Source organism: Rhamphochromis longiceps, linkage group LG7 (genome assembly GCF_057381845.1).
Source record: "Rhamphochromis longiceps isolate RC_006_pf linkage group LG7, R_longiceps_female_GT1.1, whole genome shotgun sequence".
NCBI lineage: Eukaryota > Metazoa > Chordata > Actinopteri > Cichliformes > Cichlidae > Rhamphochromis > Rhamphochromis longiceps.
The window spans coordinates 60,477,335-60,504,436 of NC_140563.1; the positions used below are offsets into that span (position 1 = coordinate 60,477,335).

Genomic DNA, 27,102 nt, shown 5'->3' on the forward strand with positions numbered 1-27,102 from the left:
AGCAGCAGATGCTGTCGAACAACAGATGAGATAAAGGCTTGACTTTTGTACTGGAACCAAACAAGTGACCCACACAGGTGGACTTTTGTGACCTTAAATGCTGTAATTTTAAGGTGAACCATTCAGACGGCTGTTTACACAACAGCACTTCAAAAAATATTCATGATCATTGCTCATAACTTATCAAAAACAAAGTTTCTGAGGGAATAATCCAATAATCTCACACAACAAAATGTCTCATATTTATTGGGTCTTTATGCATGAAAATAATAAAATGATAATGATGATGTAACAGGAGGACACAGATGAAAACAAGAAAACTAAAACCATCATAAAAATTTCTTACTACATTTTTAATTACTGTGATTATTATATTTCCATAATTGCCACCAAGTTTCAGACGTAAGGTAACTAAACACATGACCTCAGTTTAGTAATAATCAGGTCAGGGTTAAAACCCACATTGTTGAGTCAGCAGCGTTTAGTTAAGATAAAGTGGTCAGGACTATTTGCTGGGGGGGGGGGGGGGGGGGGGGGGGGTCAGTGATAGATTCTCCCCAAGTCCAGATTGGTTTTGAGCTGTTGTACCTGCTTGAGATAAGAGACAGTACTGGTATTTGTTTTAAGCTTGATGTTTGATCTGGCTCAAAAGTCACCTATGTGAGACTCTAGCACTGTAAATGGCTTCAAACTCCTGAACGCCTGTATTCAGTGTCAGTTCTGACATCAACCTCTGTGGGTGTGTCCGATTTGCCCTCCAGGATGTCCTGGATTTGGTTGAGCACCTTTTCGTGAAACACCATATCCAGATGGAACAGCCCTCTGAACTCTGTGATATGGACGGGCTTCTCCTGCTTCCCCACCCAGCGTTTGCATAAACTCATGCTGAACGTGTCCACCGTGCCGTCTCCATCGGCATAAACAAAGTCCACTGGGTCCCCGTTGGGAAAGACCTCGTCGTAGATGTTTGTTATGGCAGTTGGAAGGCCCATGCCATACATACACCATACCTCGACGCCAGGATGGTGGAGATCACTAGTGAGGTTCTTGGTGTCCTCCAACATATACCTGGAGCCAACAAGAGGGCATGATCATTGTTTGCTATTAGAAAAAATACACCAAAAAGAGAAGTATTTGATCTATATGCTAAAAAGGTATAGTTCAAGAAAAAGCAAGATGCTACCATTTAGATAGAAATAGAAGTAGAAGACAAAGAGCCCAGAAATTTCACACTTTCTGCTCTCAAAGGAGAGGTAAAGCAGTAAATACAGATGACCACTGGTACTATACAATTTCTGGTCTGCTTTTTTAACTTTTGGCAATCAAGACTTTCTAAAACCAACCAAACCAACCAAACTGTTTCTTACCAGCCTTCCTCATTATCAATGTCTTTGAAAAACCGTTGGTAGTCCTTTGTAGTGTAGTTAAAGTTCGGCGTGGAGATGAATACGTGGTCACTTGGCCAGATGCCCTCTACAGGAAGCATCCACGCATTGGTGGTTACCATCCTCTGCTCCTCCCGAATCTTTAGGTTCGAAATCATCGAGAGGCCATCATTTACTCCTGTAAAGAGTTTCAGGTTCACACCGCTTTCTAGCCCCTCCATCTGTATTCTGTTCTGTGCGTTCTTATCATTACCTGAAGCCAGGACCCTGAGTACTTTTACTGCACCCCCCCATGGCGCTCCTAGAGAAATGAAGCCTCTGATGTATTTGTCCTTCCAGGCTTGAGGCTGCTGGTTGAGGAAGTAGAGGACATAGTGGCATCCCATGCTGTGTCCCACCAGGTAGACAGGCTCCTGATACTGGTTGTACATCTCCTCAACCAGGTTTTGCAGCTTTGCTAAGTACTCTGCATTCTCATCTGTGGGGGGACGAAGGGAAATAAAAACGTTACAGGCTCACAGCAAGAACCTTAAGAGGTGCACATCAAACGTCATTATGTAGTGTAATTAAAATTTGGTTGCATCTGGTCAAAATAACTTGAGAACCTGCTGCCACAATCAGGACATGCAACACCAAATGTACTCACAGTCAGTGTGTGAATAAAAACTAGTGAGTTTGTTTTAGAGTTTTGGTGTCCTAAAAGAAAATCCACTCCTCTCTCTAGGGTTAGCTCTAAGAACCAGCTGGTAAATAAAAATCACGTGGTCCTTAGCAGGTATTAAAATGAGGTAACTGCAACCTCAGATGAAAAGCAACCTGTGATATGCTACACTGTGTCAATATATATTTTTAAAAAGCTAAACCAACATGCAGAAGCAGTGTGTGAAAAACAAAATACACTCCTTTTACTTCCAGTGGAATTAATAGGATAAGTAGCAGCCAGGCGCTGCTAATCAGAGCATTTGATTATTGAGATTTTGGCAGTTTGATGGTCTGCAGCATTCAGATATGTGTTAACACAATGACAAATGGCCTGTATTTATATAGCGCTTTACTAGTCCCCAAGGACCCCAAAGCGCTTTACATATCCAGTCATCCACCCATTCACACACTGGTGATGGCAAGCTACATTGTAGCCACAGCCACCCTGGGGCGCACTGACAGAGGCGAGGCTGCCGGACACTGGCGCCACCGGGCCCTCTGACCACCACCAGTAGGCAACGGGTGAAGTGTCTTGCCCAAGGACGCAACGACTGAGACTGCCCAAGCTGGGGCTCGAACCGGCAACCTTCCGATTACAAGGCGAACTGCCAACTCTTAAGCCACGATCGCCCATAAGGAGGAAATATATCAGCAATAATCAATAAGGCCATTCCCATACAGTCTGAAGTCCATCATTGTACAGTGAGAAGACGAAAACATTCATGATATCTACATACCAGCAAATTTACCCCAGGAGCTACATCTCAGACTCTACAGGTCTCAGTCAGCATGTTAAAAAAAGGCTGTTCAAGTTTGGCTTGATTGCCAACAGAAAGCCTCTTCTTAGGTTTGCAAAGTTGCATCTGAGCAAAGACCTCAGGAACAATGTCCTTTAGAAAAATAAGACCAAAGTGGACATATGGACCATAATGCACAGCATCACATGTAGCATAAACCAAATACAACATATCAGCACAAATCCCTCATATTAAATGTTTTCAACTGAATCCAGTGGTAGTGGAGAGGTGATGATTTGGACTTGTTTTGCAGCCATAGCACCTGGGTACCTTTCAGTAGTTGGGTCAACCATGAACTCTATATATAGAAGTATTCTAGAGTCAAATGTGAAACCATTTGTCTGACTTCAACCTGATTAAAATGTGGCAGGACATCAAAAACAATTGCCCAAAAACTTCAAGAAGAGTTGTTATAATGTGAAGAATGCGCCAAACTTCCTCTACAGCAATGTAAGAATCTAACAAAGTCACACAGAAAACAAATACTTGAAGTTATATTTGCTACACGCTACCAAATTATGGGGTGTACAATACTGTAGCATCAGCATATATTAGTATTCTCGACCGACAACTTTATCGCTTGGTTCAATCCTGCTTCTCCCACCGACATAACAAACTCACCTTTCCAGCACTAAAGTCAGCAACTTGCAGAAGAACATAGTGAAGTATATAGTTGTTAAAGTGGCTAGTGAAGACTTTTCTTCTCAGAAGTTGGGAGACATTAAAAGTCAAAGTAATTACCACAATTATCTGTACTATACTAGGAAGCACATCTGAAAATTGCTCCTATTGTATTAAAAAAAGTAACATGACTTTAATACATGATTAAATAAAAGCATAAGTTAATGTTCTTTAGTAATGTAGATTTTTATCATTGACCCCCCCTGCGTGGCATAATTAGTAAAAAAAAAGAAAAAACAGCAGAAGCTGAGCTGCTCAGGAAACTTCTTTTGTATACTCGTAAGCAAACACATGCAAAGCACCGTGCTTTCTCTCTTAACATAAAAATAATACAGACTTACTAGGAGCTACTCTCCAATCATACGGTGCTCCGCGGACGGTCTCGTTTCGGATGTAGCCCACGTTGACCAGATGTTCCACCATGGTGTAAAAGTAACCTTCAGAGAACAGTAGCAGACTCGGTCAGTTTAAGAGTCCAAATCTAGTATGGAAATAAAGCACTGGGCTACATGTTCCTTTATATTTTTGCCTTCATGACCATTAAACATTTCTCTGTTACTCAGTGTAGAAATACATTAAAAGATGTCAGAAACTAGTCCCCCAAATTTACCAGTTTACCAACACAGATGTATTTTTCTCACCAGCCAGTCTGTTATAGTCAAGATATTCAATGGAATAGGTCTGCCCAAATCCAGGCACTCGCACCTGCACCCCGGGTGAGTTGGATGACCGCCGAGTTGTCTTGTTGTAAGCGAGTCTGCAGGACGCACAAATGTGGAAACACATGGCTAAGTTTTCAAATTCTGCAAAACATGTATTCAGTGATGAAAAACCTGACTAAAGATAAACAAAACTGACAAGCGTAAGCATAACATAAAAGTCTGTTCCTCAGCTGTCACCTACAGTAAGGCAAAGTTGTAGATCAAAGGTGTTGTTAAACTGCTTAAACGTGGATGTGAGAGCAGACAGCAGGTCTCACCTGATGTTATCGATCCAGCAGTCCACACCTATGGGTATGAACATGTTGAGGTCGATCCACAGTGGGAACCATTTCTCAGTTTTCTTGTAGCACAGCCAGTGGACCAGCGACGGCTTGTCTATTTTGGCTTCCAGACGGTTCCCCAGGTTCCCCGGTACTGAGCAGGAGGGCACATGCAAACACAACAGTGTGTCAAATGTTAATTGTACTGCAGGAAAAAGTGGGACCAATACACAGCACTGCAAACTGCTGCCGAAGTTCAGCAAACTTCCAATTCAATTCAATTCAATTCAATTTTATTTATATAGTGCCAAATCACAACAACAGCCGTCTCAAGGCACTTTGTGAGATAAGGTAGACCCTACAATAATACATACAGAGAAAAATCCAACAATCAAATGGCCCCCTATGAGCAAGCACTTTGGCGACAGTGGGAAGGAAAAACTCCCTTTTAACAGGAAGAAACCTCTGGCAGAACCAGGCTCAGGGAGGGGCGGAGCCATCTGCTGTGACCGGTTGGGGTGAGGGAAGGAAAACAGGATTAAGACATGCTGTGGAAGAGAGACAGAGATTAATAACAGGTATGATTCAATGCAGAGAGGTCTATTAACAACCATGCAACAAAGAACTGATGAACTGATGGACTTCCCAGACAGCTGTCATAAATCAATGATCCTAATCATATTTTTTTTTACAGATTGCGTGTCATCAGAAGGAATCAGAAGCTCTCTGACTTCTTCAGTTTCATATTGTATGAAATATGAAACATGAAACTGAGGAATCATTTAATTGAACTGAAAGAAATCAAAGAGATTATTCATTAATTAAAGCTGTGATAAGAGTTTGCAAAGTGACTTTTTGCATGATGAAGAGTCACCAGCTCAGAGAGCTGGGAACCACTGCTATAGATCACTGGTCATAGGAAATAAAAATAAAAACTATACTTTTCGGAAAAGATCATCAGAATTTTTTGACATTTGGAAGATGCTTCTGGAGCTATTAAAGACTGGGGAGGTTGAGATTAAAGACTGGGAACGTTGAGATTAAAGACTGGGAACATTGAGGAACTGGAGAGAGACTGAATTAAAATCTGCAACTAAATTTGGGAATGTATACAGTATACACTATCCTGTACTTTTTTTTGTATTTTATTTTTCAATTTTGTTAAATTTCATATATATAGAATTCAGTCAGAATTCAAAACAACAGGTCAAAATAAAATTAAAATTAAAACTAATTAGAAAATACAAAGCTATAATAACCCCTACCTACACTCTGTCTTATTGTGTTTTTCTGTTTCTCCTTGATATCCTGTCAATATTCTGTCTCCTGTTTTGCAATTAAAAAATGTGCACAGCTGCTTTGCTCTGGAGGATCCTGAGACCAGATGTTGATAAGCTAATTTCCTGCCACATTAAAGAGTTATATAATTTAAGTTGGAAATAAAAACCACACTACAATTTAGAAAACAAAACAAAAACAAACAGTGGAATCCAATTTATCTAATGTTGTTATATTAATGATCTCATTTTCACTTTAAGAAGGAAACGTCTGCGGTTGGGAAGGTCTGAGATTTATTCTTTGGTTGCTCTCAGACCTTTAAACATCACCAGGGCTGCAGCTGAAAATGATAAAAACTAAAACTATCTTTTGCTTATCTAAATATGAGTAATAACAATTATAATACATCTGTTCTTTTATGACTTAATGAAAGAGCACTTATAGCACAAACACACACTTTAGGTGTTTTCAGTGCTGTAATTTACTGTCTGATTCCTTTCATGTTGCAGTCGCTCACATCACTGCTTTTATGTGGTTAACCTCTTATAATAACATAGTTTTACCTGAATCAGTTGCTCTGCTCCCAGATATCGCCCCTTTCATGCGAACACACTCGTGCTTCGATAGATAAATCCTGGGTTAACTTATCAAGCTCATAATCACCTTTGATCGACGGCTTAGCCTGATTGCTAATGCTGAAACCAGAGAAAGAAAGGTGACCTGGTAATGTTGAACTTGCTTCAAAGTACAGGGCCCATGCCAGGATGCTCCCTCCACCATGCCTTAGAGTTGTGATGATGTGTTGCCTTTATTCCTTCAGACTTAGCATCTTTGCACACAAGACGACTGCTAAATAGGTGATGTGAAACATCGAGGTGGCATTTTGCAAACTTTAAAATTTCAGCAACGCTTTTTTTTGTTTGTTTGTTTTTGTTTTTCATTTTGAGTGGTTGCTTCCTTTCTTTGTCCTTCCATAACCACCATTCTTTTTCAGTGTTAAAGATATATTTCAGGAAGTTGCAGAGATTTCTGCAGGTGTTTCATGTTGACTCTTTGGTACTTCTACTCTCGCTGAACACTTTTAAGGTCTTGTCAAAGCTGTCGGTTGACACCTACCAGTCTTTCTTGAAACGAGCCGACAGTAATCTGCCTTTTTTTATAGGTAAGGACATTTCTACACCCATCTCTTCCACTTATTTCACTTACTTTTTTCACAAAATCATATTGAAGTCATGGGTAAAACTGTTAGTGCTGTTTAGTCACATTGTTTTTTGAGTTTAAATAAATGTCAGTCGATTGGTTCACTTAAAGCAATCAATGTAGAACTCAAAGCATTTTCTTTATCTCCTTTTAGTCAAAATCTCCTCATTTTGTTTGCCTGTCCTTTACTTGGAGCTCCTGTGCAGTAGACTGCACAAATCCCTGACTGGACGATGACTTTTTGACTGCTAACTGTGAATCACAAGCAGCAGAAAGAGGGAAATGGTACAGTGTAAGCCTAAAAGGGATAACATCATCTAATTTCTAATAGCACAAAACCTACCAAAACACTTTATCCCGGGGTGGGTGATTTACGATGATTACCTTGATGTGGTCACATGTTTTCTTTTAGCCTTAATTTACCCAGAATTCAGCAAATAAGGTGTATTTGACATAGCAGACAGTTTTGTGAAATGCAAATATTTGGATCTGTTTCTGAATTTGCGAAACTGACCCCTGACCCACAGGAGAAGCTGCATGATTTACCGTTACCCAGCTACACTATTTGCACCGCGTACACAGCAGTTCTTCTGCGATCTGGTCAGTCCAGTGTTTAAACATCATCATATCAAAGACAATAAAAATACCACTTCTTCAAATTCTGAGGCGAAAATGTCTCTCTCTGGATGTTTGAGATTTCATAAAAAGGCAAGCTGAACTTTAAAAGAAATTTCTTGAGATAGAGAGGACGATTTATTTTAAATTATATGTAGGAAAAGAACAGGTTTAATAGTCTTTCAGTTTGAGCGTGGAGGTTTATCCAAAGCACAGTCACTAAATTGTGTCCCTAAAGCTTTCCTGATGAGAAAACACTGATATTGCCTGCAGGGTCAAATGTACAGAGTGCTGTGTGTGACCTAAAAACACCCCCACCCCCCGACTGTACTGGACCTTCGTGCTACATGTTTCCGCATAGATGTCCAGCTAAATCAACAATAAATCTCGGGTATATATCACAGCAGTATATTTTAATCTTCCATACATATTAACAAACAGACAGACCCTGTACTTACCGATAATAAGTGGAGGAGTGCTGTTGCTGGGTACTTTAGGTTTGGCTGGGGGAGGAAAGACAACGTTGACGATCCAGAAACCTGAGGAGTGATGAAGCCCCAGCAGAAATGCAAGCAGCAGCACTAAGCTCAAGTGTCCTGCGGATCCCATCTTTTCCTTCGGGCAGCTGTGGCGCTCTGGACGGAGCTCAGTCTGTGCGCTGCAGCTGGAGGCGGAGGCAGAGGCGGGCCAGCCGGGAAGAAAACACGCGAGGTCACACCAGAGGAAACCCTGTGTTTACCATCTCTGAAGTAAAAGTGCATCCACACGTCCTGGGCTGCTGAGTGCTGCGGGAACCACGTTTAATTCTCTCAAGGTCTGCGCCAAGAGTGTCTGGTCAGAGTGGCATGCAGGAGCAAATAAAACGTGTACGGTACGGGTACACCGCCCTATCGATCCCTCCTACGTGTGTTTATTTACGCCTCAGAAGGCAAATGATTGACAAAGACTATTTTTTAATGAAAATGTTCTGATTTTTTTTTCAAGCAAGCAAAGCCAAATGTGATGTGTGCAACGTGAAGCTGAAGTGAACGTATCCCACTTCTCTTCACAGACCAGCTTTGAATGTATGCACAGAGAGATTTCCAAAAAGACTTTAATATAAAAATGATCATCTGCCCCCAAAAGGTTATTCCTGATGTTTTACATTTTTTAAATGTTCAATATCCTTATTTATTTTGGGTAATTATCTTATAGTCTACAGGATTTAAGAAGGAGTTATTTTTAAAATAATGAAATGACTTATTCTCAATTTCTGCTACCCTCTTGGCCAGATTTCTCTTTAAAAAAACAACAACACACTTTTACTGTCAACGAGCCGTTTAACCTGGATAAATACATCATAAGTCGTTCTGAGCCAGAAAGAACGTTTTAGTCTTAAGGTAGATCCCCAATCAGTTTTTTTTTTTGGCAAAGTGACTTTTATATAACCCCAATGTATCTAGGTGTAAAGTCCCAATGACGCGAAAAATGTCATTTTTGACAGAATTTGTAACAAATATGACATCACAGTCCACAGGACTGTCATTTCAGTCATTTCAGAGTGTTTTATATTGTAAAGTAAAGACCCTACAATACTAGAAAAAACCCTCTAACAATCAAACAACCCCCTATGAATAAGTATTTGGCAACAGTAGAGAGGAAAAAACTCCCTTTGAATAGGAAAAAACCACTGGCACAACTAGTCTCAGCAAGGGGCAGCCACCTGCAGTGAGTGGTTGGGGGGTGAGGGGAAAGAGAAGAGAATTGCTGTTAAGTATAAATACTAATGAAATGACAAGAAATTAGATTTAGACAATGCTATTCAAGGAGCTTTATCTTATATATATCTTATACAATAGGGGTGGGCAACTCCAAGGCCTCAAGGGCCGGTGTCCTGCAGGTTTTAGATATCACCCTGGGTCAACACACCTGAATTAATGAGTAGTTCATTACCAGGCCTCTGGAGAACTTCAAGACATGTTGAGGGGGTAATTTAGCCATTTGAATCAACTGTGTTGGATCAAGGACACATCTAAAACCTGCAGGACACCAGCCGTTGAAGCCTGGAATTGCGAATCCCTATTATAAAAGCCTTATCTTTTATATCGTAAATACTAGTGGCATTTGGAAGAGGGCGCTAAAATGACAAACTACTACTTTTTCTCACAAAAGAAAAAGTGTGTGACCCGGAAGTGGGTGGGTCTTGGGTTGTGTAGAAGAAGAAGCTAACAGCTAGCCTCCGGGAGCTGCAGGTTCTGTCTTTAGCCATCAACATGGTCCAACTTGTGGGTTCCCTCCGAAAAGAGCTGGCTGATTCCATCTCCACCTGCAAGGTCCTGGTAGTGGGAGCAGGAGGGATCGGCTGCGAGCTGCTGAAGAACCTTGTACTCACCGGCTTCAAAAACATCGAAGTGGTCCGTCCCGTTCACGCTGTTTGTTTGTGTGGCTGTGTCTTTGGTAGCTAGCCGGCTAGCATGCTAACTGGTTCTTTGTGCTGCAATGAGTGTGTCAAGAGGAGACGTGTGGGCTCAGGCTAATTGCTGAGACGTGGCATTCAAAGATGAGCTGTATTACTATCTCGCTGGTGGTTTGTTAACACCGCGTGAACAGCGTCAAATGGACCGGCAAGGATATCTATCTGTGAGGGTGGAAAAAAGTCGAACAAGATCGTAGCGATGTAGCCGGGATATTTGGCGCCATTATCACTGCTAAGTTAGCCAGTCAACTTCTTTGTAAGGACACCGCGGGCTGTGTGCCACCATGGAGGTGCTTAGACATCTCCGTGCTTAGCCATGGACGGTGTATTATAGGGAAAAAACATCCTCACTGTATCTATCAACGCAAAACGCTCAGTTTCTTTATTCATAGAATGTATGTGCGTGCTGGTTGGGGGCTGAGCGTGAGGAGTTCACGGGTGCTCAGAAAGTGCTGTTAAATTGTGTATTAAATTCTCCCTTACGTACTGTGTGGTTTAGAGCCAAGGACCCCCCCCCTTGTGTCTGTACCATTTCATTTTTTTAACTGCAGAATGCATAAATGGCCAATCTGACATTAATAAATAGAGGCTTTAAATTTCACAACACTGGTAGGAGGAAAAAACACCAAGCACACTGTATTGTCATCACACTGTTGTACCTAAGATATAACACAACCACCACATTGATTTAAGAAATGTGTTACTGAAAATGGAAATGGCAAGAGCACTTTGGAACTGTTGAGATTTATTATGTATAACAATTAGAGCTTACTTCTATATCAACTACCAGTTATTATATTATTAAGTTGTTATTAATTAACACTTCGGGCACTTAACCATACGTTCTTTGGGCATCATAATCTATACACTTAAAACTCTTTACCAACCTCAAATCAATGGTCAGTTTAGAATAATAAATTAACATAATGTGCATATCTTTTCACTGTGAAGCCAGAGTGAACAGCAAGAGCATGCAAACTTAACACACAGTCACCTCAGCCAGAAGCCTGCATGCTGTGAGGGGACATTTCTAACTACTGCATTACTGTGCCTATTACAGATCTTATATGTGTCAGGGCACCCTCTGACCTCTGTTTCTTTTGTCACTGTCCATAGAGTAGTGGTTTACACATTTGCCTGACAAGCAATAGATCTGATCAAATGATGTGCATTGACCCACTGTGGCAACCCTTTGTGAATAAGAGAGTACCCAAAAGTAGGTTTTGGTGTTTTGAGGGTCCTACATGACCTCGGCAAGTGCCATTCTCTTCAGGAAGCTGGGTAAATGTAGTGGGAACGCAGACATTTCCTTTTCACAGTGACAAGGTCTGCGTTGAACTTTGTCACCATTGAGGGTCTGTGAGGCTTCTGGTTTTCAAACTAGAGAGTGATGTCTCAAGTTTGCTCCTATTCCTTATTCTGTTCTTGTTAGAAGCAGTTTGCACTGGTTACGCTATTGTATTTCTTTATTTAATTATTATATTTTTGGTAACATTATAATTGATACAACCAAATAAGAACCTGCAGATTGATTTCAGATTTGCTTACCCCTCTCTTGAGTGTAGTGTCCTGTATTTGGGGGACATTTGAGAATGACATTGACATGATAAGCTAGAAAAGTCAGGAGTGTCTAGTTTGTCTCAGTAAACTCTTGATGACATTGTTTGAGCCTGTGCTCGCCTTCTCTCTTATCCTGCTGGTATCAGTCTCCCAGAGTCAAACATGAGACTGCGTGCATTTAATGTCTGCAGCCAAAATAACCGGCGCTGCAGTATTTTATTTATGAAAGTAGAATCCATCCTGTCTGTCCTCGCTCTTTACATAAACAGTTTCATTTTTTTTGTCATCTGGCATCCACCACAGACTTCATTAGTTAAGGCTACTACAGCCTCTCCCTCTTAAAAAGGGTCAACGACAGGTCGTAAAGTCTTCTGGTTATCTTTTACTTTACTGTCATCATCTCAGTGGTACCTGCAAACACCCTGTGTGAGGTTTTTTTGCTGCTTGTGCCTGTAATCCTGTAGCAGTTAACCAGCTACTGTTTAAATAATTTAATTAACCTCTTGGCTAGAATTGAGATAACATTGTGAAACTTTTATTTGTCACCGACTGAATTAGCAGCAGTGCTATACACACAGAACACTCTGTCTCACCCTCTCCCTATCATCCCCTTCTCTCACACCAACCTTGTGCAAAACCTTCTCTGCAGTCTTCCTCTCACCTGCCTGGCAGCTCAATATTCAGCATCCTTTGTCCAATATATCCATATCTATCTATTCCTGCATATGTCCAAACTATCTCAGTCTTGCCTCTCTAACTTTGTATCCAAACGCAGCACATAGAAAACACATTAATGCAAATCTAGAACAATTAAAATGCAGTAAAATAGTTATATGAAAAGAAAGACGTTCAGCAGAGAATTACTTGTTTCTCTTGGTGTTTAAAATGCTCGTGCAGTCCTCTGATTGTCGCACTGACTTACCCCTGTTTGTTGTGACCTAGCAGGCGTTTCTGTTCAAACAAATAGAAAAGTGTTTGATTGTTGGATTGGACTCGACTGACTTTACAACCCTGTTGATTTTGGCAGATTGACTTGGACACAATTGATGTCAGCAACCTGAACCGTCAGTTCCTCTTTCAGAAGAAGCATGTAGGCAAGTCTAAAGCACAGGTATGTAACTCACCTCTGGTCCTGCAGGCTGCAGAGTTCTGTCTGAGCTGCTATTTTAAACGTCCTCTGTGCACTTTATACATCCGTCCCTTACTCTTGTTGTCTTGTAGGTGGCCAAAGAGAGCGCCTTGCAGTTCTGCCCCAGTGCCAACATCACTGCATACCACGACAGCATCATGAAGCACGTTTCTTTCTCTTTTTTTTTCACAGTTTGGTCAGTCTGAGGTTAGCTCCTTCAAGAATGTACTGATGTGGGACTGACCGTGGTTTGTTTTTTCCTTAACAGCCCTGAATACAACGTGGAGTTCTTCAGAAAATTCATGCTTGTGATGAACGCCCTGGATAACAGAGGTACCCTCGTCTTACAGCATTACCGAAATATCTTCTTTTACTGCTAACGCTTTCAAATGAGGTAAATAAAACCACGTGTTGCCTCCCCAGCTGCCCGTAACCATGTCAACAGGATGTGTTTGGCAGCTGATATCCCTCTGATAGAGAGTGGCACTGCTGGATACCTGGGACAGGTCACGGTCATCAAGAAGGTAGCACTGATATTTTTTCACACAGAGAACCAACAATTTGGCTGCATGTCTTTAAGCTCTTTTTACATTGTGTGTAAGGTAGCCAAGAACCCAAAGGGAAATGGGGGTCAGACTAAAATTCATCAAGGGCCTTGATTTTGATCTGTGCTGCAGATTTTTGAGCAAGGGCGGTGAACATGTCTCTTCTCTGCTGCTTCTTACCCAGGGAATGACAGAGTGCTACGAGTGCCAGCCGAAACCAGCACAGAAGACCTTCCCAGGATGCACCATAAGAAACACACCATCTGAGCCCATTCACTGCATCGTCTGGGCCAAATATCTCTTCAAGTAAGCCGTGTTCTTTTTACGCATGCATTCTTGGGCTTCAAGTTACATTTGATTGCAGTCTGCGTATTAGTTTAGCAAATATTAGTGGCTTTTGCCAGGCTTGATCTTGCAGGAAGAGGACAGGTTAGGTGAAAAACACATCATGAAATGTGATCCCACTGTGCCTCACTACCTCTAAATCCGGTTGTTCAGTGATGACGCGACGAATCCTACTTCCGGGTCTAAAGTAGTCTGCGTTTAATATGGCTTTTGTGTTGTTAACATGTTTAATGTTATGTATTTTCTTCTATTTGATCTCAAAAAGCTCCTAAAACAGTCAGTGATCCCTGTTGACCTCCCTCGGCTTTTATTACCGCTAATCATTTATTTAAGCTCAGTTTTTAAAACCTTAGGATGTAACTACAGCCCAGCCCATGCAGCAGCATGAATGACTAACCTCGTATTGTGGATGGATTATCTCAGTTGTTCTCCTGGCTGAAGTTTGGTCCTTTTACAGCATCCTGCCATGCGATTACATTTGTTCCTGACCACCGTGAACACACACGTTAACTTTTATCGAGTGGAAAAAAAGTTAGCTTGTTTATATTATGCTAACATAGCTGTGTCGCTAGCGGTCACGTAGCACATCATTATATACCAGCTAGCCAAACTTCAGTAACCCTACAAACGTCACTGCTGTTTAGTTTTCTGTCTTCATTTATGCTGGAAGTGATAGCAGAGCTGTACGTTTTAATTTGTTTCCAAAACCCCGCAGTCAGGACATGCTATATTGTATTTAGATAGAAGCTAGCGAGCTAACTCCCTGCTAACTTCTAACTCCGTTAAATGTCATAAATTCCGTTTTCATGGATGCCTGGATGTTAAAGATGAAAGACTTTAGACAGTTTTTCAACTCTCAGTAATGCCACAGTGATCGTTTGATATATGGAGCTGCAGCGGAGTTTAGACCCAGACACGGCTAGTGACGTCAGACTGAACAATCGGATATTTTCTGCATGATCTGATCACTTTCTGCGTGCAGTTTTTGACACACGCGGTTTTATCTTCTTTTTTCCAGTTAAGACTGGACGTAGAGTAGAGTGTGATCTTGATTAAACTGTTCCTGCACGTGTATGAAAATTACTACATTCAGTTTCATTTATATAGCACCAAATCACAACAACAGTTGCCCATAAGGTGCTTTATACTGTAAGATAAAGAGCCTACAATAATACAGAGAAAACCCAATAATCAGACGACCCACTATAAGCAAGCAGCTGGCAACAGTGTGAAGGAAAAACTAAATTTTAACAGGAAGTATCCTCCAGTGGAATCAGGCTCAAGGAGGGGCAGCCTTCTGCTGTGACCATCTGGGAGTAAGGGGATGGAGACAGAAAGCTGGAGGCTCTGCCTCCCACACAAATATCTGAGGGACCAAAAGTAAATCAGCAGTCTGAGAACAAAGTGCACTGTTGGAGTGACTCAGTGCTATGAGGTCTTACGATTAGATGGGACCTCGTCAGTTGTTAATCACTAATCTAGATATGACCATTTCTAAACCATCAGATGATCTTTCAGAATCATCAGCGGATAATAGGCTGTGTGATGATGTCATCTTCTGTTGTTTGTATGTTGCCACTACAGTCAACTGTTTGGAGAAGAAGATGCAGATCAAGAGGTGTCGCCGGACACAGCGGACCCAGAGGCTGCATGTAAGTGAGAGAGAGAGTGGCATTAATGTGGATTCACAATTTTGAATTCCCTGTTTTGGTTTTTGCGGGGATCCTTTTTGATTGTTTGGTCACACAGCAGGATGAATATTAACGTAGGTTAAAATTAATTGCTGTGTAAAAGCTGTGAATTCGGTTAAAAGGGAATCCCGAAGAGACGGCGGCTCGTGCCACCGCTTCAGATAAGGATGGGGACATCAAGCGTGTTTCCACCAAGGAATGGGCTCGATCCACCGGATATGATTCTGTCAAACTCTTCAATAAGGTAATAAATAAGCAAGCGAGTATAAATGGGATGGGCACGAGATGTTGAGTAGACTGGTGGTTGCCCTTGCTATTCGACGTATTTGAACGTTAGATTAATGAGGAAAGGAATTAATGGTTTCATATTACACCCGAAGTACACAGTTTGCTTGGCAAATATTTGTTTGTTTTCTTTTAGACTAGTTAAATTTCAAGTTTTTTTCCCCTCTCCTTTAAAAACTAGCAGATTATTCGTCAAGAACACAACCGTTGAAGAAGCGATCATTCTGTCCTTATGTGGGCTGCAGAAAATGTTGAGAATCCTAGAGTTTAGTCATTTAGCATAGCATCACCACGGACGTAGAGTAGTTGTTTATGATTGCTCCTTTTTTTTCCAGCTGTTCAAAGATGACATCATGTACCTTCTGACCATGGACAAGTTATGGAAGAAGAGGAAAGCTCCTACACCTTTAGACTGGCACCAGCTAGAGAACAGTGGTATGTCCTTTATGCACGCGGAGCTTAAGCCCATCCAGGCTTTCAGCATCACCTGGCGTTACCTGTGCTCGCGCATGTGTGTTTAGGGGCCATATTTCAACTTGTTTGAGTCAGGAAGACCGAGAAAAGAACTCGAAATATTTTAAATTGTGAGTTTATTACTTGTGTATAAGTTTTACTTCTGAACATGTCCAGCTTCTTTTTGTTGGGAAGATACTGAGCTGCACATTAGCTGTAAGTTTAAACGAAGCAAATATTTTTTGTGTCCTCACAAACATAACAAAAGCACATGACACATGTAATAAAGAACAGCTGTTTGCACAGCGTGCAGCCTGTGGAGGAATTTACTTATGTTTACAGTTCGCTTACACAAGGAACATAACTGCGAGATGTCAGATTTATATTAATTATAAAAAGGGTCACTGCTTTAAAGGCTTCATTAACCACAATATTGTGTGCCTTTCTCTTGGCTTTAGAGTGTCCTAAGGAGGGGACTCCAGCTTCAGGTCTGAAGGACCAGCAGGTTCTGGATGTTTGGGGTTACTGCCAGCTGTTCCAGCACAGCGTGGAGACGCTCCGCTCACAGCTGCAGGAAAAGGGCGAGGGTGCTGAGCTGGTCTGGGATAAGGTAAAGACAAGACGTTCTTGTGAATTAGTTTTTCACTTGATTTTTCCATATAAAAATGGTGGATGCTTGTATGAAACATGCCCACAGCTTTGAAAATGAGGTCAGACTGCTCTGGATACTCAGTCTTTGTTTTTTCTACTCTGTATCATGTCAATGAGAGTGGCTATCCGTAATCCCAGGAAAATAGTTCTGGCAGTACACACAAAAGCCCAACAAACCTACTGTTCAAATCTATTTTTGTGTAGTGTGAGCCAGTCAGAAGTAAGTTGGCTTGAAGGAAGAGGAGCTAAAATTGTTTTAGTCAATGAAGTAGATGATTATTCATGCAAAGCTACTCTACAGTCCAAAAATATGGTGTTGGAAATGAGCTTAACGGGACCTATGAGCATAATTGAGTGTAATATTTTTTAAAATGCTCAAACATACAATGTAGCCAGTGCTTTAAATAAATGACACAGTATGACTGTATTGCAGAAACAATAAAGATGTATTAAGACAATGAATGAAAATTGGTGGACATAAAACAGCCCATTCACTCAGTGGAGTATGCGTTGTGAGTGTAGTGCTGCACTCTGCTGGCTGCCAGAATAAGTACACATTATAATAGTCAACCCTGGTCGCTGAGCTTCACTTGTTGGGCAGGTTTCATTTGGTATGTTAGTATAGTAATTGTACTTTGTACATTCATCTGAATGGCTTTGCAAACTGACAGCCAGCAGATACAATGTTACTCCAGTAGAAAGTTGCTCCAGATGTAATGAAATGCTGCACACAGATGATGAATACCTGCCTCTAATGCTGGGTCATATCATACCGTTCACGGTAATACCGGTATAATGTTGTTTGTTTTCATACGCACATGCCAGAAAAAGCACAGCGGCGAAGGAGAATGAGAAGGGTGAAAGTGGATCGTTGAATGAAACGGATGAACCAGAATTGTTTTGTAAAAATGCTGCAACTTCAGTGGTGTGGAACTGGTTTAGCTTTCGTCCGTCAGATACACAACAAAGCACTATTTTTGGTAGCACATGCTAGCGGACCGTCGTTATTACCGTGGTTTATGGAAAATACGGCACACTTAAAATCAATCCTTTGATTTTTCTGAAAATCGACAGTGCCCCTTATAATCCCGTGTGCCTTATGTATGAATTCTGGTTGTGTTTACTGACCTCGAAATGAGTTTATGTGGTACACGGCGCTCGAAAATCTGTCAAATGTTTTAGTACGACTTTGCTGAGCTACGAACCCGCACCGCTTGATGGATTGTCGGAGCACTACGACTATCGTAGGTAGGAGCCTCGCGGAGTGATACGTAATGAGCTTCAACATAATATTACCGTATTGTGTGTATATAACCTTTTTTGTTATTTGTTATCTGCTTTGTGGCAGTTTTGTGATATTATACATGGTTATGCTGAGGATATGTCGGCCAATTTCCACTGGAAATGCCTTTTTGGTTAAACTGTCTGCAAGAAATTTGGATTTGCACTGTTAAATTTTTATATAACTTTAATGCACATAAAAAACAGCTGCTTGTTTAAGTGAAAATACATTGATTTTTTTTTTTTTTGCACTAATAACGTTGTGGAGTTGTAAAGTATTTTGTGTAGTGTCAATTATATCGTCAGTTATATCGTTATCGCAAATTTTCAAATGTATATCGTGATAAATATTTTTGGTCCTATCACCCTGCTCTACCTGTCTCCCTCTCCTCTTCCTGTCAGGATGACCCTCCAGCCATGGACTTTGTTACTGCAGCAGCCAACCTGCGTATGCACATCTTCAGTATGAACATGAAAAGTCGCTTTGATGTCAAGTGTAAGTCACGCACAAAGGCTACAAAACAGTCATGTCAGAGTTTTTATTCACAAATCAGTACCAAAAATCTAAATGCGTTTTGCACCTGTGCATGTGCAATGACAATAAAGTTGAATTCTATTCAATTCTATTCTATTCTATTCTAAATGTGTTTGTTAATTTCTCTTCAGCAATGGCAGGTAACATCATCCCAGCTATTGCCACAACCAATGCTGTCATCGCTGGACTCATCGTGCTGGAGGGGCTCAAGATTTTATCTGGGGAACTGGAATCCTGTCGCACGGTCAGTTTGCTGTTATCTGTTTTAGCAGTGGATCATATATGACTCTTGACACTTGTGTACCTACTGCCTTTGGCTTCAGATGCCAAATTTAATGCACACTGTTAGATGAAAATGCCTTAGCATTTTGTCCAACCCACAGGTGGTAATAGACCAGTATGTTCACCCTCCTAAAAGGTGTGATTTGCTAAAGCAACCTAGAATGGGGGAGTATATTTAAGTGTAATGTTGAAAAATATTGTCAAATATTTGTTCTGACTTTATGCCTGCATATTTTTGTTATTGTCCTGTGCAACTTTCATACACAAGCGACAAAGAGCAGCCTAGTTTTTTATGTTAAGAGCCACTACACCAGAGTTTGTCATAACTAGAATACGGCTCCTATAATAAGCCTCTTTTTATGTCCATCTTATTTTTTCTTGCATCAGATCTTCCTGAACAAGTGCCCCAATCTCAGGAAGAAGCTGCTGGTCCCCTGCGTGCTAGACCCGCCCAGCGCTAACTGCTACGTCTGCGCCAGCAAACCTGAAGTCACGGTCAAACTCAACGTGCACAAAACCATGGTGCTCACTCTGCAAGACAAGGTAATGTTACAGCACGTCCAGTATCGAAGACGATGTCATTAATTGGTAAAATTCCTGAGCATCGCTTATCCTGTCAGACACCTTTCCTTTGCCTTGTTCAGACTGCACCAGTTTCCAGTATCGACTGTGTCAGTTTATGCTTTTGTAGAATCGTAAAATCTTGCCGTGACAGATTACACCTTGTCCCACTGATGAATCTTTCCCGGTGCTTAAAGTTTTTGGTCCCAGAAATCTGGTTAGAGTCAGTTCAATTACATCTAGCAGGTTAAGTGCATTTGTAGGTAATGGGGAAAAGCCTCTAACTAAAGAGCTCCAGTACCTTAATTCACTGCCTCCATTGTAATTCACTGGCCCATAGAAATATGACATATGGAATGTGACATGTCTTTGTGATATCTTAAAACGATCAACTGTTGAGCAAGACTCACATTTTTCTTCCTGAACTGAAGCTCATAAATGTGCTAGTGAGAGTGTATTACTGCTCAGTAAACACTGCTTTTAATAATCAGTTAATCAAGTGCATATGATTATCAGCGCCTGGCTGCTACTATACTGTAATTCCTATGAAAGCAGTAAGGATGTATTTAGTTTTACATGGGATTGTAAAGCGTCACAAAAATGTCATTTTTTTCATGACAGGATGTTGTTTTACTTACTTTTTACTTTGTGTTCCTTGTCTTTCTGTGCAGATTGTGAAGGAGAGGTTTGGTATGGTGGCTCCAGACGTTCAGATAGAAGATGGAAAGGGAACCATCCTCATTTCCTCAGAGGAAGGAGAGACGGAGGGTAAGGAAGAAGGGGGCGGGGGGGATGTAAGACTTTAAGCTTTGACCGGGGGCTTTTAGAGGATAGAGGAAAAGGCAAGGCAGAGAAGAAAAGATGAAAATGATGGTTGTAATCACATCTCAAAGGAGATCTAGAGAGAGATGGTAAAAAGGAAAGACTGGATGGACAGACCAAAAGAAGAGGGACAGGCAAGAGTAAGATCATTTACCCACAAGACAGGAGTGCAAAATAAAACGTATCAGACAATGATGCTAAAGATAATATCTGCCTATAGAGATATAGATGGGAGTTGTTTTTCATTTAGTGCAAGTGGAAAGTGTCCATATGGACAGAAGAGGGTGCTCTAATAGCATTTGTCAGGATGTCTGTAGGTAAAAGTCATTCCAGGGCAAAAACAGAAACGCCTCAGTTAGTCGGCTGGATCTCCGTTTTAATTTGTAACAGCTTTAATGATAAAACTGATACAGTGTTTGAAAGGAGTATAATAACTTTTTTATAGTAGGAATTAATTTAACTACTAACAGTTAGTTAGTAGTTGGTAGTTAAATTATGAAATTGTGTTATTTACGGTCTTTATAGGTTCAAGAATGCATTCTCCTTACATTTATACTTATTCTTTCTCTTCACAGGCAACAACAACAAATTTCTTTCTGATTTTGGGATCCGTAACGGCAGCCGGCTCCAAGCTGACGACTTCCTCCAAGACTACACACTCCTCATTAATGTCCTGCACGTGTATGTACCTGTGTGCATGAACGCATGAATGAAATTCACAGTTTACAGTCAGCCTCTCTAAGGGACCAAAGCTGAAAAGTGTGTGCATCTCTCCTTATTGGCAGTGAGGACCTAGAGCGGGATGTGGAATTCGAGGTAGTAGGTGAGGCCCCAGATAAGGCTCCACCCCCTCAGACTAACCAAGAGGAGGTTAACAGCATCACCAACGGCAACAAGGACTCCGCCCAGCCGTCAACATCCTCTAAAGGTCAGCATCGTAGTGGTCACGATGCTAATGCCATGACTGGAGGCGTTAACATACAGTCTTGTAAAAATGATAATAAAGTGACGCCCTCTGGAACTGCTGTGGACGTTTTCAGTACGTTTATCCTCCTACAGAAAAGCCTACAGATACAGATTTCAGAAATATGTTAGTCCAAATCAAGACAAATATTAATAGTGTGACATTTGGAGAAGCCAAAAGTTCTTTGAAGGAAAATCGGAATCTGACGGTGGGAAATTTGACCAGTTTATTCAAAATTGCCTCAGTTTGGGGATCCTTCGGGGTTTTCCATTGCGCTGTCATTATCTGTATGCTTTTCAACATTTTGATGAGATTCTCAGCTTCAACTTATTCATTGCATAAGCTTTGGTTTCCTCTTTTTGAGTTGGTCCTTGGTGGTCCACTGACTTCTGGGTGTTTGTCTCGCAGCAAGGCTGCTAAGCAACCCCAAACAGTAACATTTCCACCACCATGACTCACAGTTGGCATGAGGGTGTTTTCCTGAAAACACACATTCAGCATGCCCATCACTGTGATGGCCAAACAACTCTTGAGTTTCTTCGTCTAGAGCACATCTTTGCCTACATGTACACTATTTTTGTGCTCTAAAAGCTCACCTCACATTCATGTTACATTTCTGCTGTCCTTTTGTAATTATATATACACTTTGACACAAGCAGTTAGAAGAGACTTAGTTCTGTGTCAGAAGTTGAGCTCTCAAGCCGATAGGTGTGCTCAACAGATCAGTCCTGAATAAGCTGGCAGTTGTGGAGGTTTGGCAAAAAGACCAACCAAGGGTCAGTGTCACTACTGTACTGTAAATCTGTGATGGATTAGTTTTACTTTAAAATAATCACGCACACAAACACACATTCTAAAAATGACTATATAAGCTTATTTTAACAAGAAAGAAAGAAATGATAGTATAAATAAAAATGAGCACTTAAGTGTCCCTCTTATCAGCTCCATCGAATGGAAAGTTTTTTTTGTTTGTTTGTTTCAATAGTTTTTTGGGGCGTTCCAGGCTTTGTTGAGACAGGCCAGTGGAGAGAGCGCTGGGGCAATCCCAGCCTCTGCATTAGTCTTATTGAAAATGGGTTTTCTCCTTAACACAGCGAGCTAAGCCAGTGCAGCAAAAACTAGGCCCTATTGGAGCACTATCTACTTGCAGCACTGCATAATGTGAGAGCTGTGTCCTGCTCCAGACTTTAGGGTAACCGCTGCAGTAATTAGTGAATATAAGTGGACATATTTTAGCTGAACAACCAAAATAAATGGCTTGGTTTTCTTTTTTACTTTTTTCTACTATTTATCTTGTTTTTGAGCACTACGGTCTAAAAGGGCAATCGTTGTTTGTTCTCTGTTGTGCAAATAAACCTGTATCGTTTCTTCTTCTTCGATCTCAGCTCCGTCAGAGGATGACGACATCATGATAGTCGACTCTGATGAGGAGGATGGGGCGGCTTCCAGCTCAGCAGCAGCAGCAGCGACGGGTGGCACAAAGAGGAAGCACTCAGACGCCGAAACTGGCGAGACCTCCACCAAGCGCCCACGGACAGACCAATCGGCAGGCGACAACAATGACGACGATGACATAATCGCTCTGGACTAACTCCCCTCCCTTTCTCCTGAGGGACTGCAAACTCTTTGACTGCTCGTAATTTTGACTCGAGACAGACAGTAGGTTTAAATAAAACACCTCCTTCATGAAGAACCGTTTACAACCCGGGCTTCTCTTTCAACAGTTTCCCCCCCCCAAATGTGTTTGTGCTTTGGTACTCCCTCCACTCTCTGACATGATGCTGTAAATAGATCCTACAATATATCCTACGGGGGGGGGGGGGGGGGGGGAGAAAAAGTTTTGACGAAAAAAAATACATAGACTTCCTGTTATGTCACTTCTACTTCTCTTGTTGGTTAAATAAACAAAAAGTGCATTTTTTTTGTATTTTTTTATAAACGTACTGTATTTCTCATGCTACACAAGTCAGGGTGTTTTTGTGCTTTGATGTCAAGTTTCAAAGGAATAAGATTTAAAAAACCAAAACATTTTCTTGGGTTGTAATATTGATCTCAGTTTTTGTGAAGATGGGGACAGAGGGGTTAGGGGGGCAGGTTGTGCTGAATCAGTCTGGGTGGGTGTGGACAGGGGCTGGCCTGTAGGTGCTGTTGACGTCTGTCAGCAGGTCAGTAAAGCACAGAGGCACTGATGGCAAGTTTGTGCCAAGGGGTGTTTGTTAGCTACCTCTTTTCTAGAACTGACATGTTTAGGCTCCAAGAAGGTAAACATGCCCTCCATCACTTCATCGCAGTGAGGTGTCCAGCTCTTAGAGAACAAGTTACTCGAACAGCCACGGAGACGAGACAACACACCTCCCTGGGGAAATGGCAATGACTGAACTGTACACTTTTTAAAGGCAGTAGTAATTCAATGTTAAACATGTTACAGTTTTATTTTTCTTGGCTCTGTTTGAGTCTAGAAACGGTTAAAAAACAGAGCAGCAGTTTGTCCTGTTTGATGCTGCAGAGGTTAAACTAGGTTGTCTGGCAGCAGTGTCCTGCACTTAAATAACGTGAGAGCCACGGGCACTTCATGACCTGCTGTCTTCTCCCGTCTAACCCTTGTGTTGATGTCCATAATTTCATGTTTTATTGTGATCTGACTTATTGAAAAGCTATGAGAGCCCTTTGGACCAATTTGATGAAGATAATAAACTCAAAAATTGCAGATGCTTCCTGTTTTGTCAGGTCTTTGTGTCCATGTGAATCTGTTGCCTTCTGGTAATGGAAACCCTGATTGGGGAAAGTATATCTGAAATAGACCAGGAGGTTTTCTGTGGTTGAACACTTCATATGTGTAGGGTTTAGAAAGATCATTAAACCAACACAACAGCACAGAAGATGTCGGGAGGGATTTCAGGAAATGAGAGGCCAGTTTTTTGAGACTCTGGCATCGACCAGGAGTGGACTCCCTGAACTGGACAAGTGTATGAAAACAGATGGGAGTTTGTATGACAAGCAGGATTTAGACAACTTTTTAAAGCAGCTGACTCTCTATGTGTCAATAAACACATCCATGAAAGTCTCTGACAAGTTTGATACGAAATTACCAAACTAAACAAATGCTAAAACTGAGGAAATTTCTTCTTTATTAAGGATATTTTGTATTTTTCTTTAGTTTACTGAGTTCATAACATAATTTATTTAGGGTTTTGGGTTTTTTTGGTTTTTTTTTCAAAAGTCCAGGTTTTACTTTGCATTTTTCGCATCTAGTTGTACTTCTTTACATCTAGTTTTTAGTTTTAGGGCAATAAAATTCAGTTCAGTTTGATTTGTATAACACCTTGAGGCAGCTTGTGATTTGGTGCTATATAAATAAAATTGAATTGAACTGAATCTTAGTTAACTATGATAACCATGTTGCCTGAGTTGGTTGTATTAGCGATATAACCTCTCAATGGCTTCATACAGACCCAAGTGAAGGAAACACTTGCAGGGATGTCCGGCACATATTCTGACATCATCAACTGAAACTTTGGCTGTGATAATATGAGATCCATAATTCTAATATGGATCTCATATTCTATTCTAATGGTGGTCAGAGGGCCCGGTGGCGCCAGGGTCCGGCAGCCTCGCCTCTGTCAATGCGCCCCAGGGTGGCTGTGACTACAATGTAGCTTGCCATCACCAGTGTGTGAATGTGTGTGTGAAGTAAAGCGCTATACAGATACAGGCCATTTATAGAAAAAAATGCAAACTGCCATTTGGAATAAAAGAAATTAAATAAACAGATTGTAGCTTTTTACCCTTCCCTCATTCCAGGATATGCGCTAAATACTCACAGTGTCTTTAAAGAATGAGATATGCATGAGCCAAATTCCTGTGATGCAAAACAGAGACTAGACTTTACTATAAACAGTTTTAAGAAAATGTAGCGTGATTAGGTTAAATGTCACTGTTTCCAGTAGAAAATTAAGATAAGAATATGAAAATGTAGGATAAAAAAGAAATACTAAATAATAATATGTGTTGCTTATATAGTATGATTTGTTGATAGGGATAAATTATTTTAAACTAGACTTTAAAGAGAACTATGGCTAACAAATAGAGAGATTGGACATTTATATGTGTACAGGAAGCCTAAAGGTTCACTGCTCCATGATTCAAGAGACAGAAAATAAAGTCAATAAAATGTACAAGTATTCTATATGAGCTGAAAGCTCAGACCTTACACTGCTCTAAATGCTCAGTTTCAAACATCTTTTTCCACTCTTGGCTCTGTATGATGTCAGTGAGAGGACATCTCTAATCCCCAATCACAGAGTTGTTGCAAGGAAAGCTCAAAACAACACCATTCAGGCACACTGATGTTCGTGCTGTGTGGTTTGGTGCATTTTAAGTGGGGTTTGTGTGCAGGAACCATGAATACAGTCGCAATCGCTGAGGTGGTGGCACGGAAGGTCCTTGTAAGCCTCATGGATGTGTAAACATAGCAGCTTCCCCTGTTAGTATTAACATTCACATGCGGAAACCTGTCTGCCCGCACTTGATCTTTGACCTTTTAGAAGTAAAACTTCATCACTTAATTTTATTCAATTAATCATGCATTAAATGTTTTTTTTGGGTTTTTTTTTTTTTTTTTTAAATAACTGGTGCATTAATCCTTAAGTAATGACCTAAATCATGCTTGGTCAGTGACCTTTGACTTGACTCCCACCTCATGAATGTTTGTGCCAGGTTTGAACATATTCCCCCAAAGGTTATTATCTTAAAATGTTGAAATAATCACTCACAATTTAGGATAAAAACTCAAAATCTTAGATTTTAAATCCAAATGTTAAAATAATAACTCAAAAATTTTTCCTTATGGATGGAAAAAAGAAACATTTATCTATTTACAATTGGTGTCAGAAACAAGCCACCATACAAAACAGCGCAACTTAAAAATTCAAAGAGCTTCTTTGTTGATTGTTCTTGTTAATATAGACTTGATGTGTAGTTTAGTATAGTTTTACATTTATATAAATATAAATATTATAATATAAAACTTCATCAAACAACTACCCGATGAAGGTTTTTCGTACTGAAACGATAATAGCAGTAAGAAAGAAAGTGAATTATATTGAATTGTTTTGTGGATATAAAACTCGGAGGCTGAAAAAAATTACACTTTTCCAGAATCTTAAGAAACCAAAACAATAAATTTTCAAAGGGAAGCTCAAAGATATAAGTAATTTTATCCCAGAAAAATTTCCTCACGTAATGTTATTTACTCAAAGGGGGCTGTACTTCCTCTCGACGTCATCGTGCACGTTAACGCCCATCGAAGGACGTCGCTGATTGGTCCGCTCTACACCCCCTCCCCAGCCGACCTCTCTAGCGCAAACGACAACCCTGTTATCGGTTATCGAAGGTGTGCGCCGAGAACAAGTGTGTTTAACCGTGTTGTTCTGGTGCTATTGCTTCACTGTAAAGCCTAGTAGAGTCTTGTTTGCTTTCTGCGGTCACAATTTGAATGTGTGTTGTTTCCCCCGACTTCAGAAAAACGGTAGGAGGGCACGGGAGGAGGAGGGAAGCCAGCCGATATATTGTTTTCGGCAGGCTAGCTAACTTTGGGAGAGTGTAAAAGCTAACGACTCGACTCGTTTGCAGGGAAGCAGGTAACTCGGTTAAAATGATGACTTTCTCGGCTCTGGTTAGACCTCTGGCTTCACAGATTCACCGACAGCTCGCCAGACAAGCCAGGAGTCACCGGATAACGCCTGTCAGAGGATGTAACCTGACTGCGTGCTCAAGCAAATATGTGCTGTCTCAGAGTGAGTACTTTTATTTATAAGGCATGTGTGGTAACGTTAGCTGGGCATCCTGCCTGCCAGCCGGCGGTCAGCTGGTCATTGTCACACAGATTATCTCTGCAGCCCTCA

At 41.0% G+C, this 27,102-nt stretch overlaps 3 protein-coding genes across 4 annotated transcripts in view; 2 read left to right on the forward strand and 1 right to left on the reverse strand.

Moving 5' to 3' along the window:
• Nucleotides 1-220: 220 nt before the first annotated feature.
• Nucleotides 221-9,262, reverse strand: lcat (lecithin-cholesterol acyltransferase). Its single transcript, XM_085414664.1, has 7 exons — nucleotides 8,099-9,262; nucleotides 4,545-4,701; nucleotides 4,207-4,322; nucleotides 3,907-4,002; nucleotides 1,639-1,863; nucleotides 1,368-1,563; nucleotides 221-1,068 (listed from the first exon to the last, which is right to left on the reverse strand). The coding sequence occupies exons 1-7, from the start codon at nucleotides 8,247-8,249 to the stop codon at nucleotides 687-689; spliced, it is 1,323 nt and encodes a 440-aa protein (XP_085270790.1). The 5' UTR covers nucleotides 8,250-9,262; the 3' UTR covers nucleotides 221-686.
• Nucleotides 9,263-9,815: 553 nt separating this feature from the next.
• On the forward strand, nucleotides 9,816-23,022 carry uba2 (ubiquitin-like modifier activating enzyme 2). Its single transcript, XM_085414663.1, has 17 exons — nucleotides 9,816-10,033; nucleotides 12,683-12,766; nucleotides 12,877-12,947; nucleotides 13,053-13,117; nucleotides 13,208-13,308; nucleotides 13,514-13,635; nucleotides 15,259-15,326; nucleotides 15,488-15,609; nucleotides 15,986-16,085; nucleotides 16,562-16,713; nucleotides 18,438-18,531; nucleotides 18,702-18,814; nucleotides 19,240-19,395; nucleotides 20,085-20,181; nucleotides 20,811-20,916; nucleotides 21,021-21,163; nucleotides 22,585-23,022. Exons 1-17 carry the CDS (start codon nucleotides 9,893-9,895, stop codon nucleotides 22,788-22,790), a joined length of 1,941 nt encoding a protein of 646 aa, XP_085270789.1. The 5' UTR covers nucleotides 9,816-9,892; the 3' UTR covers nucleotides 22,791-23,022.
• Nucleotides 23,023-26,531: 3,509 nt separating this feature from the next.
• The window catches only part of ca5a (carbonic anhydrase 5a), a 31,351-nt gene continuing 30,780 nt past the window's right edge, over nucleotides 26,532-27,102 (forward strand). The window contains exons 1-2 of one of the 2 annotated variants that reach the window (XM_085414667.1): nucleotides 26,532-26,726; nucleotides 26,831-26,994. In XM_085414667.1, coding sequence (XP_085270793.1) covers nucleotides 26,853-26,994 — 142 coding nt within the window. In that variant the 5' untranslated portion in view covers nucleotides 26,532-26,726; nucleotides 26,831-26,852. The remainder of the gene's footprint in view (nucleotides 26,727-26,830; nucleotides 26,995-27,102) is intronic. The other variant, XM_085414668.1, reaches the window with a different exon arrangement.

Coding starts and splice junctions, on each gene's coding strand:
- lcat (XM_085414664.1), bottom strand. CDS start 8,249: ATGGGATCCGCAGGACACTTGAGCTTAGTGCTGCTGCTTGCATTTCTG. Junction 4,323..4,544: donor TGCTGGATCGATAACATCAG/GTGAGACCTGCT, acceptor TGCGTCCTGCAG/ACTCGCTTACAACAAGACAA. Junction 1,069..1,367: donor ATTGATAATGAGGAAGGCTG/GTAAGAAACAGT, acceptor TGTTGGCTCCAG/GTATATGTTGGAGGACACCA.
- uba2 (XM_085414663.1), top strand. CDS start 9,893: ATGGTCCAACTTGTGGGTTCCCTCCGAAAAGAGCTGGCTGATTCCATC. Junction 16,714..18,437: donor CTGAGCTGGTCTGGGATAAG/GTAAAGACAAGA, acceptor TCTTCCTGTCAG/GATGACCCTCCAGCCATGGA. Junction 20,182..20,810: donor AGAGGAAGGAGAGACGGAGG/GTAAGGAAGAAG, acceptor TTCTCTTCACAG/GCAACAACAACAAATTTCTT.